The 10,844-nt window shown below is 34.1% G+C and overlaps 1 protein-coding gene across 1 annotated transcript; it reads right to left on the bottom strand.

Moving 5' to 3' along the window:
- Window positions 1–352: 352 nt before the first annotated feature.
- On the bottom strand, window positions 353–9,724 carry RERGL (RERG like). Its single transcript, XM_028533323.2, has 5 exons — window positions 9,252–9,724; window positions 8,129–8,185; window positions 6,019–6,092; window positions 4,762–4,910; window positions 353–2,130 (listed from the first exon to the last, which is right to left on the bottom strand). The coding sequence occupies exons 1-5, from the start codon at window positions 9,301–9,303 to the stop codon at window positions 1,848–1,850; spliced, it is 615 nt and encodes a 204-aa protein (XP_028389124.1). The 5' UTR covers window positions 9,304–9,724; the 3' UTR covers window positions 353–1,847.
- Between the last annotated feature and the right edge of the window lie 1,120 nt (window positions 9,725–10,844).

Below are 10,844 nucleotides of genomic sequence, written 5' to 3'. Positions count from 1 at the left end.
AGTCGAGAGGGAGTACTAACTGAGAAGAACTAGAAGATTACCTAAGCCATGGACTTCTATTTCCTTCCCTGACATACGGTACTCTGGACTGGGCAAAAGGGGAAGGAAGGAAGGACTGTGTCTGTTTGTGGGTGTTTTAAGGGACTTTGGGATTTTGGTAAAGACATTAGGTCACTACTTTAAGTTTGTATAGCATTAAATAAACATTTTCTTTCCTTTTCACAAATCTCTGGCATTGAGAGACGTCTTTCCTCTGGCAGCTGACATAACGGACCCGGGGCCTTCTTTCAATAATAGTATATCATCCCAGGCCCCCCTTGTTGTGTTCTGTAACAGCACCAGATTTTGCTGCTCCAGGATTCTATTGTCAGCATCGGTTCCATGGCAGCCTTCCTACTGTCAACTCTGACCTGGAGAGCATGGTCATTATTAAGCTTCTTAAAATTGTCGCCTCACCAGTGCATTTCTCATTTCCTGAGGAGGTTCCCTGAACTGTCCCAGAGAACACAGTCAGATGGTTGTCTCTTGGGTCCAACCTACCATATCAATTCTAACTCCCCCATTTTTATGAACATTCTGAATGGTTTTGTATACCACCACATGAAGTTCTTTTATTTGCACTGTTTTTGTTTTTATTCTAGTGTATCATCAAGGCTAGACTTCTAGTGAACAGCAAAGCTACAGAAATTAGCTCTAGGTGTCACTCCTAAAAGGTTGAATCACAATTCAACGTAATTAACACCATGTCAATACATCCTTTCCTACCCAGGCTAATATTCTATGTAACCCCTCCCTCACTCTCATCTACAACTGTCTACTCAAGATATTGCACCCCAAGTTACTGATGTGTAACTTGTAGCCAAGTATATGGTAGCATTGTTTATACTCCCAGTTTAACTTCTCTGATTTTCAAACCTTAATTTTCAGTGATTTGGCTGAAGTTAGGCCTAAGACCACATCTTGAAATGTAGTTGGTGGCAAGCTCAGCACAGACAGTAGAAATAATAAGAAAGTCCAGAAGGGAGTCAGTTGAATTCTGAAAAATATTCGAAGTAATCTGAGAAGGTTCAAAGTGTTTGTTTCTAATGCAATATTTCTTTTAGAGCAATAAGATCCTCAAGGTTATATATTTACCAATCAGTTATTAATTTGTTCCTTATGATGTATGATTTCTAAATGAACTATAAAGGACTAATCTTTTGATCCCAAAAGGATCTTATCTGCACAAGTTAACGTATCTGTTATAATCGCCCTTGTTAGCATAGCATACAAAGGAAAACAGAGATTTTCAACATCACACCTGCTACAATCTATGTGTGTATGGGCAAGAAATCTAACCTCTTAAAACCTATGATATAAACAAAATTTGTATATTATAAAGTAACTAGATTATTATGAGGACATTTCAAAAATTAAATTCATGCATTTCTGTTAAATAAATCATGAACTTTCACAAATTTATTAAGCTCTATAAAATATGAAATATATGAATATCTATATATTTCATTCTAAAGAAATATATAAAGATAAACAGGCCTATAGAATAGTAGTTTAATAAAAATTATATAAGCAATGTTTATTTGTAAGGCAAACTGTATAGTAATCAGCCAGTAGATTGTACGGAGTGTTATTTTATGTAATAAAGAAAAGGTTAAGTATGAAGAAGAGTATACAAAATATAAACACCCAAAAAGGAAAACTATATGTTGGAAAACACAGTTATGGCTTTTGTTCAATCATTTTATATCTTTAAAAGATTTTTTAATGGCAAACAAAGGTTAAATTCAATTATTAAATGAATGTTTGAAACTTTCTGATATAATAAGTCCCCAAGGACCACATGCCTACTAAACAGATTTCCTTCTCTTTCCAAATACATTATTGATCAGCTTGGCCATTGATTTAGATCCACTGGATCTTCTCTTCTCTTTGAGTTTGGAGTTTGTCAGGATGCCCTTGATAACTCTGATAAACATCATTTCTACCTCCAGAGACTGCTCTGCTGCAGACAGCTCACAGAACTGGCAGCGGTTATCCAGCGCCAGCTTTTGCCCTTCTTCCCAGCCAACCTCTCGCACATGACAGAGATCTTGCTTGTTACCGACCAAAAGCACTGCTGATTCCATAGCTCTGAAACACAGATACACAATTCTTTGACAAGATTGAATTATCAATGCCTTTTTTTAAGTAGGTTAATGTCAAAAAGATTATGGACCAAAACAGAAAAAAAAATATCGTGTGTGTGTTATTTATAGTATATGTGTGTGTGATACACATCTCAATCTATGTAAAGAACTGTTTTAGAAAGAGTGTAGTAAGTGACACAGGAGCAACAAGTCTCTTAATGTGCAAACTCTGAAGTGATGCCAACCTATTTTTGAATTATGGCTCTGTTTACTAAAAATGTATGGTTGCTACTTTTCCAACTTTCAATTCTCTGATACATAAAAACTGGTAATATAGTCATTGTCACACAGAATTCTCATAGAGATTAAATGAAATGGTATATGTAAAACTATCTGTCACCGTGTCAGACCATGAAAGATGCTTCTAAATATTGTTTTTCATTTCATTATCAATGGAAAGAGGATATTTACACAATGGAATACTACTCAGCCATAAAAAAGAAGAAAACTTTACTTATTGTGACAGCATGGATGGACCTGAAGGACATTATTCTAAGTGAAATAAGCCAGTAAGAGAAATACAAATACCATATGATTTCACTCATGTGTGGAATCTAATGAACTAAGCAATATAGTGACAGACTCAGAGAGCAAAACAATAGCTATTGCAGAGGGATGTGACGGATGGAGGGATCAAGCAAAAAGGGAAAAGGACTCATGGACATGGACAACAGAGTTGTAACTGCAGGGAAAAGAGTGGTGTAAGGGGACTAAGTGGTAAAGGAAAAAATACAAAATAAAAGGAGAGAAAAAAAGGGAAGGAGTAACTCTATTAAATAGTAACTATGATTGAACAATTTAGATCTGTAACAAGGTATAAGCCATTTAATACTCATTGATTTTTATTCTTTGTTAATATCCATTATCACATACTCAGGATAAAATTTCACAATCTCATGACCTTGAAGGATCTTTTTTTGTTTATTTAAGAACTATGTTAAGGTAATATCTTTGTCAAATTCAATGTATTTTCACTGGTTACAACAAAATATTCCTAAAACAGACTTTTGTTTGAAGAATACAGTAATATTATTAGTCCTTCAGTGGTACGAAACTCTGCCAAGGTATCTACTATGGGAGAAAATTGAACAAGGGCAGCCATCAACTCTATCTAAAGAGATATTGTCCCCAGATTCCACTTAAAGTTGTTTTCATCCACACGGCACTGTGAGCCATGAGGAAAAAAGTACAGTATGTGTTGGACTTTTGAGGGTATTAATAGTATATTTTTCCACATAGTTCAGAAAACTATTGTAAATAATGGGTAATGATAAAATATATTGGAAGATGAGTCATAAATATCAAATGCAATTTTAATTAAACAATGACATATTTTGCTTTTCTAGTCTCTTCAGACTGAGAATTGAAAGTACTCTAAAAATTATTAGTCAGAACATTAAGAAGATTGACAGGAAATGTCAAAAAGCTTTATTATTATTTTTACATGTTTTTAGTATGCTTGAGTGATTTCTTTGATTTGGAAGAACATCAAACAAATATCCTCACCATTGCTTACCTATGTCCTGGTGCTTAAATATGACATTTAATGTTGGAAACAATGGGGTTTTAAAAAAATAGTTTCACAGGAAATCAGAGCTGAGAGGTACCTTAGCAAAATCACATCCTTTTCTCTTACCATGCTTCCGACAGTTTTATAATTACAAAAAATAGGTCTTAAAGATTAAAAACCAATCAGATACAAACGAATTTACATCAACTGACTCCAGGGAAATGCTGTTTATCAATTATTATCTGATGGTTCTTGATAGTGGGGCTTTTAAAATAGATATAAAAAGTACATATACAAATTTTCAGTGATAATATTGTGTTTTTTTCTTCTCAGTTTAGACTGTTGTTTTAGACTAAGGGCAAATTTGCTTAAGAGCACACAGAATCCCTTACATCAGCATTATGAACAAAATATTTTAAATGGGGAAGGTTACAAAACAAAAAAATTTAAATGGGAAATGTATGTGTTTCAACTTATATTTACTAATGCAAGAATGGTTTAAGGAACAGTTATGTCTTTCTTTATAGCTCCTTGTGCCAAGGCCATTAATAATGGGGAATCGCTGATGGGCTATTTACTTTAGGAGGTGAAATGAAGAAAAATGTATTCTCATACATAGAATTTGCATTGGTTTGATTATTCTGTCTATTTTACTTTGATAGATTGAACAACTAAATGACTAGGAATTGGATGCCAAATGTAATAAATCTGGATTTATTTAGTATCCTTAACATTTTTGTGGGAATGAAAAGGGAAGGGTGGAAAGCCAACTATCTTGTGTACAGAGGACCATTATTTTGCAAGTGAGTGTCATGTTAACAATAGGAACTGTCTTGTAAAATCGCCATTTACTCAGGGCAAGTAACTGTTTATGTCAGCCAGGATATAAAGTATTCTCATCTCCTTCCTTTTACTACGTGTATAACTCCTGTGGAATGGAAGGTGAATTGTTCAGGGCTGTTAAATTTTGTAATTGGAAGGCTGTATTAAACTCTTCCTAATGATGCTTACAGCTATACTATGATTTACTAAAAAGAAAGGAGAAAGAAATGAAAGATATCTCACCTTTTACAATGACTAGTCTGTGGCTCCCGAATTCTGTAGATCAGTGCTTTTGCAAAAGCAAACGAAGACCTGTCACTGATGTCATACACAATAACAAACCCATCTGCCCAATGCAGCTCACTTGTGAGGGAAAATCTGGCTTTCTGCGGCTGAAAATGAACCAAGCACATTGAAAGGGTGGAAGCTGACACCTGTATTACACACTTTAGAGTGAATTAATGAAGACCCATTTCACTGAGAAAAGAAGTAAATAAGTCAAAAACTGGTATTTTCTGAAATGTAGTTTCCTTATTTCTTCATCACTCTCTTTAATTAAAAGTTTAAAGTATAAAGGTGAACTATAACAAAGTTGTAGCTCTCTCATTTTGCAATACTTTGCTAAGAAAATATCTGTATGTTTTTGAAAAATTGATAAGCTATAATAATTTTCTTTGAATTAATATCCACATATTTGTTTTGAAAAGAGATAATATTTTCTACCTATATTAGTAGGTAGAATGTCTGTTGATTTTTGGTGCTAAACTGAAATCAGTAAAAAAATTGTTGGGTAGATAAAAAGATTTAAGACATATTTTCCATACCTAAAAGAATCCATCCCAGAGAGTTGTTTTGAAATCTTGAATAACTATATTTATATAGTCCTAATTGTACTTCTTTTGTATTTGAATGAACAAAGAGATTTATACTCAAAACTACCTTATGCTCTACTCTACTGTGAGCTACAAAGGAAATTGTGAAAATATGGAGTGAATAATAAGTCATTAAACTATTAGCTTCTAATAGCTACATCATGACCTGATAGAAATATATTATGAATTCAGCCAATTATTTCTATTTTAAAGATATTTATAATATGACAGTTTTTGTCATAACTTTACAGAGAAGCTAGATAATGGAATTTATAGCACTAAAAATAATCTCTTAAATTTTTTAAAAGACTTTATTTATTTATTTTTTAGAGAGACAGGAAGGGAGGGATAAAGAGAGGGAAACATCAATGTGTGGTTGCCTCTCATGTGCCCCCTTCTGGGGACCTGGCCCCAAACCAGGCATGTGCCTTGACTAGGAATCAAACCAGTGACCCTTTGGTTTGCATGCCAGCACTCAATCCACTGATCCACACTAGCCAGGTCTAAAATTTTAATAATTATTATTGAGAAGAAAATTCAGTATGAAGACTGGCAACTTTACACTGACCCTATCCAATCTTCTTCAAATCATGATTGAAAAAATAAAAGGGTACTTTGTTTTACTTACTTGAGAACAAGGGTCATATATTTCTAGATTCAGTTGCTTCCCTTCCAAACACAAATGCTTATTATAGATGGATTCTGCAAAATACATGTATGTTTATTGTTAGTATGGATATACTGCAGAATAAAAATACTGTACCTATATCTGGATCACAATTTTGCAAATTCAAGTGGTTATACTTTAGTAGAGTTGTCATTTATTGCTAGTGGTCAAAAAACATACCTGTTTATTTACTCATATATATTCTTCACAAGTGAAATTCACTACATCTATTCAGCCATATGCTTTTGTGCTTATGTACTTATCTTCCATTCTATTACTGTGGATGAATTACCTGTGTTTCTAAGGACAATTTACTATGAACTAGTTAGCATCTCCTCTGACCTAGTAAAAAACATGGCTCCACCAAGTCTGCATTTCTCTTATGCATCATAAGACTCTTATGCATCATAAACTCTTCATCTTTACTGTATTATTGCTAACAGCTGAATTCTAATAACGATCCTTTGGATCCTTCAATCTCTTTCATTAAAATTTAAAATATGTTTCCAGACATTTAAACTTTAAAATGTTTTCAGAGAATGCCTTCTAAACTTGATTTAAGTTTACTACTGTGAACCACAAAATTTCCCTCCATATATTTTAAAATATCCACTTCTAAAACTCAAAAACTGCCATCGAGTCACCGCCTGTCTTTAGAATTTTATTATTTCTCCTTCTAGTCTTTATTTATGAGATGGAGTCATTTTTTGCTAGTTTGTCCTCATACATTGGTCACCTTTTGCTAAGTTGATTGTTTTTCAATATGTCTCTAAGTTTCATATTCTTAACCAGAAATGTGGATACTTATTTGTTTACATAACTATACCCTGCAAAGATTAAGGCAATATTTTTTTTCATTGTTGCTGCTATTGTTTGGGAGGTGTTGTTTTATTCATGTTTTGTAGTTCTGGAACATTTTCTCATGTCTGACTGCTTGCTAGCTTGTGTGTGATGTTGACCTTTTGACAAGGATTGCTGACCTGAGAAATAAAACAATGAGAATTTTTATATATTTCTTCTTTCTGTAATCAGTTTCAGGCACTTGTCTTAAAATGTTCACGGTGTCGTATAGAATGAAATACCACATTGGATACATGTCGAAAACAACATAATGCAACACTTTCTAAAGTTACTTTCTGAAGAACTCTGATAACATTATCGCATAAATTAATGCCAAATATTTTTGTTTATGTTTATTTCTCATGGAAAAACACATTTACAACCATAATTTCATTTTACTCTAAATAAGTGTTATTGAACAAAGTAATTATTTCCCTTTTCTCAGTTCTCATATTACTTATAAATCCATCATTTTTAAACAAAGAACCCGAAGCATTTTCCCATACCTTTGATCATATAAGATATTAATACAATTATATTGATTAATTGCTGAGCCAAAATATACTCAAACCTCTAGTAACAGTCCCCATTTTTATTAATTCCTCACTGTGGTATTTCCCATATGCCATATTAATTCTAATCAAAATAAGAGATACTTATATTCGAGTTAGTGAAATGCACCTCAAATTATCTCAAGGTGCCCTGGCACATGTTTTAGAATTTCTCTGAAACTTACATAAACAACCTAGATAATTATATATGATATTTAATCAAGACATAATTTTCCTGTTATTTTCACACAGTTTTACAATAAAAAAGCTTTATTTTATAATTACTTGTGCTTTTACAATTAATTTTCTCTTATCTTTCAACAGCGCTTACTTAATTTCAAAATCGTTTCACAGCTTACAAAAATATTCACACTTACATGCTCTACAATATCGTGGGGTAGGGCAGGAAGAGATCTCAGTTTTAATGTTTTTCTACCTTTAAACTGAAACCAAGCGACTTTCTAATCCATCTCAGGTCACATCAAATTGGATGAATTTTATCATAAAATAGTATTCAATCCAATTACTTATTTTGGCATTTCTAACCAAGATCTGTGAATAAATAAGTTGCTTAAAAAAGCAAAAATGAAGGATTTCATTAAAATTCTTTGCTGATCTCAATTGTGGCTTAATTATAATCTGAGTTTAAGGTGAAAAAAGTCTATAAATTAGTGACTTACCAAAATTAGAAGCATATTCTCCAATGAACCGCTTGGTAAGAAACCTTACTGTAAGGGCTGCAAGATAAACAAGCTGGATTTACGGTCCTCTCTGTTTTAGGATACGGATAACCTAGTTATGTGCATAGGGTTTTATCTTCAGGTCAAAAATTACCAAGCATCAGGAAAATCTTAAAGCTTTACCAAATTTGGTCTCAATAATAGTAGCAAGATTTCCAACACAGAACTGTAAAGGTTAAGAGGCTAGAAAAAAAGTGACCTTAGAATGGGGTCCACTCAAATCACTGTGTAATTAATTCACAGATGCAAATATGAGGCAATTTACCTTTTGTAACAGAGGCATACTTCTCATTAAATCTGAGGTGCAGAAACTATAGCATTTCTTTTTTTCTTTATCAAATTAAATTTGGTTTCAAGATGCTACATGCTTCTAATGACAAGGACAATATCAAGCAATTCAGTTACTGAAGAACAGAGGGACTTCAAAATCCAGAAAATAGAGAAAGGATCTCTAGTGTTGGATTATCTTATTACAGCTCCTGAGTTGGCCAGTTACTAGTCTTTGGGCTCAGGGGGCTTCTATGGGTGGTATCCTCATTACCATCATAAAGTGACTTTAATGTGAGCAAAAACAAAACAAAAAACAATGAAATGGCCTCTCAAGTCAGGGTACATGTTGAGTTCCCAGGCATCTACAGAGCAATGTGTTTTCTCCTCTGAAATGTGACCTTTAAAAAATAACCCACAGGTCTCCACACACTTCTTTGCACCCTCAGTCTCAGAGCAGGATTCTTTTGAGGCCGTTGTTTGGTGACGGGTGGGTTTGGGGACAGGTGTGTTGGAGTCAGAAATGGGTGGGATAGTGATGGAGGGATTTCCTGTTATTCCTATGATGTTTAAATATCAGTAAAACAAAATACAAATTAATACTTTAAACGGTTATCTTCCTCAAGCAGCCCATAAACTCTTCAAATACACAGTTAATCACATCACTTGCTTAGAAAATAAAAACTGCAAGTGAAAAACAATGTACAAGTATACAGTTATACCAAGTTTTACATACAAGCCAATATATTTCTCACTCTGTACTCTACACCATGCCAGAGGAAACAACACCACTCACCGGATTTGCCTGTTCCTGGACCACCCAAGACAGCAAGCTTCACATCATTCATGTTGTTTTTCTGTTTCTTTTTGGTCACGTCCACGTTCTGGAGCAATACTGACTTGAGCCAAGTATGAGATTTTTAAAATCCTTCTTACAAAGTAATGCTGCTCTCATTTCTCCAAGGCCAACTCCACCCCACATTGCTACCATCCAATAATAACATTAAAAATGTTGTAGCTTTGAACATATGCCACCAAAGAACTTTGGAGCTACTATTTAGATACAAAGGCTTATTAAGCTAATAGTTAAGAATTTAACAGAAGTTTAGCTCTCCGTCTGCTATTTTGTGTACCTTGAGTCTACTGTCTCCTAGGACCTAGAAAAATGATCTCACTCATTAAGAAAGTTTTTAGAGGATGACTGAACATTCCTTTAATTTACTTTGATTGAATCAGTTTTGCTTTTTCTATTAATACCTGAGCCTATATATTCTTACATTTCTTCTGCGAAAGATGAGAGGGGATATGTTAATTCAGTCATGAAAAGAAACCAGGAAAGGAAGCGGACGGCTACCTCTATGTATCAGCGTAGGGTTGACAGGCACGCACGTGAGCGCCCACTCCCTGTCTTTGGGCCTCGGCTCTCCAGCAGAAATACGAGCAGTGCAGTTCCGCCATTCCAATGTCCCTCTCAACAAGAAGCTTCTCCCCTCTCTCGTTTTTCCTTTTAATTTTATGCCAATAGACAGCAGTAAATTTCCAGGAAAAAAAGGAAACAATCAGCTTCATGTTGTTTAAAGAGCAATAAATGGAAACCTGCCGTGCTTCCTTATACAGTATTTTGTAATTAGGAGGAGGAAATTAAAAAGAAAGAGAATTTTAAAAGGGAATTGTGATATAATTCACTCCTGCTATGAGAAAAGAGGTAGATGTAATATGCAAAGTAATGATTCTTTTATACTTCTTTTCATCAGATTTTCCTTCTACACTAAGTCCCTACATTACTGTATTACTTTTCCCCACTTTTTATATATTTATAAATTTGACAGTTGAGAAAACATATACAACAAAAAATAAAAGAATTCAACTTTTGTGTACTAAATTTTGAGGCCTAGGCGAAGAAGTTTTATTTCATTCCCAGGCTGGGTTGATCACAGGGTAACATGTTTCTTACAAATGCTTTTATTTAATACTGGAAAGGACGGGAAAGGACAAATCAAAGAATGTGTTTGAATGACCCACGGACATGGACAACGGTGTAGGGATGCACTGTGGGAGCAGGAGGTGGGCTGGGTGGAAGAGAGCACAAGGGGGGGAAATGGGACAACTATAATAGAATAACAATATTAAAAATGCATTTATTTAACAAGCATTGATGAATTTCGCTCTTTATTAAAGCTACCTTGTGTTTATGAGGTCAACAATTAAATAGTAAATTTTCTGCCTTGGTGGAATCAAGAGAAAAATGGAAACAACTGGAATTATAATAAATATGATCATTGCTAACAGAGGGCTGTAAGAGCTGGGAAAAGAAAAGCAGTGGATAGCAAAGTCTTCCAAAAGGATGATAAGCTTGAAACATGAGCAGGACCCAGTAAGAGAGGAAAGT

Source organism: Phyllostomus discolor, chromosome 2, assembly GCF_004126475.2.
Source record: "Phyllostomus discolor isolate MPI-MPIP mPhyDis1 chromosome 2, mPhyDis1.pri.v3, whole genome shotgun sequence".
Classification (NCBI taxonomy): Eukaryota; Metazoa; Chordata; class Mammalia; order Chiroptera; family Phyllostomidae; genus Phyllostomus; species Phyllostomus discolor.
The sequence above is the reverse complement of the archived record's forward strand: the minus strand, read 5'-3'. Positions and strand labels throughout refer to the sequence as shown.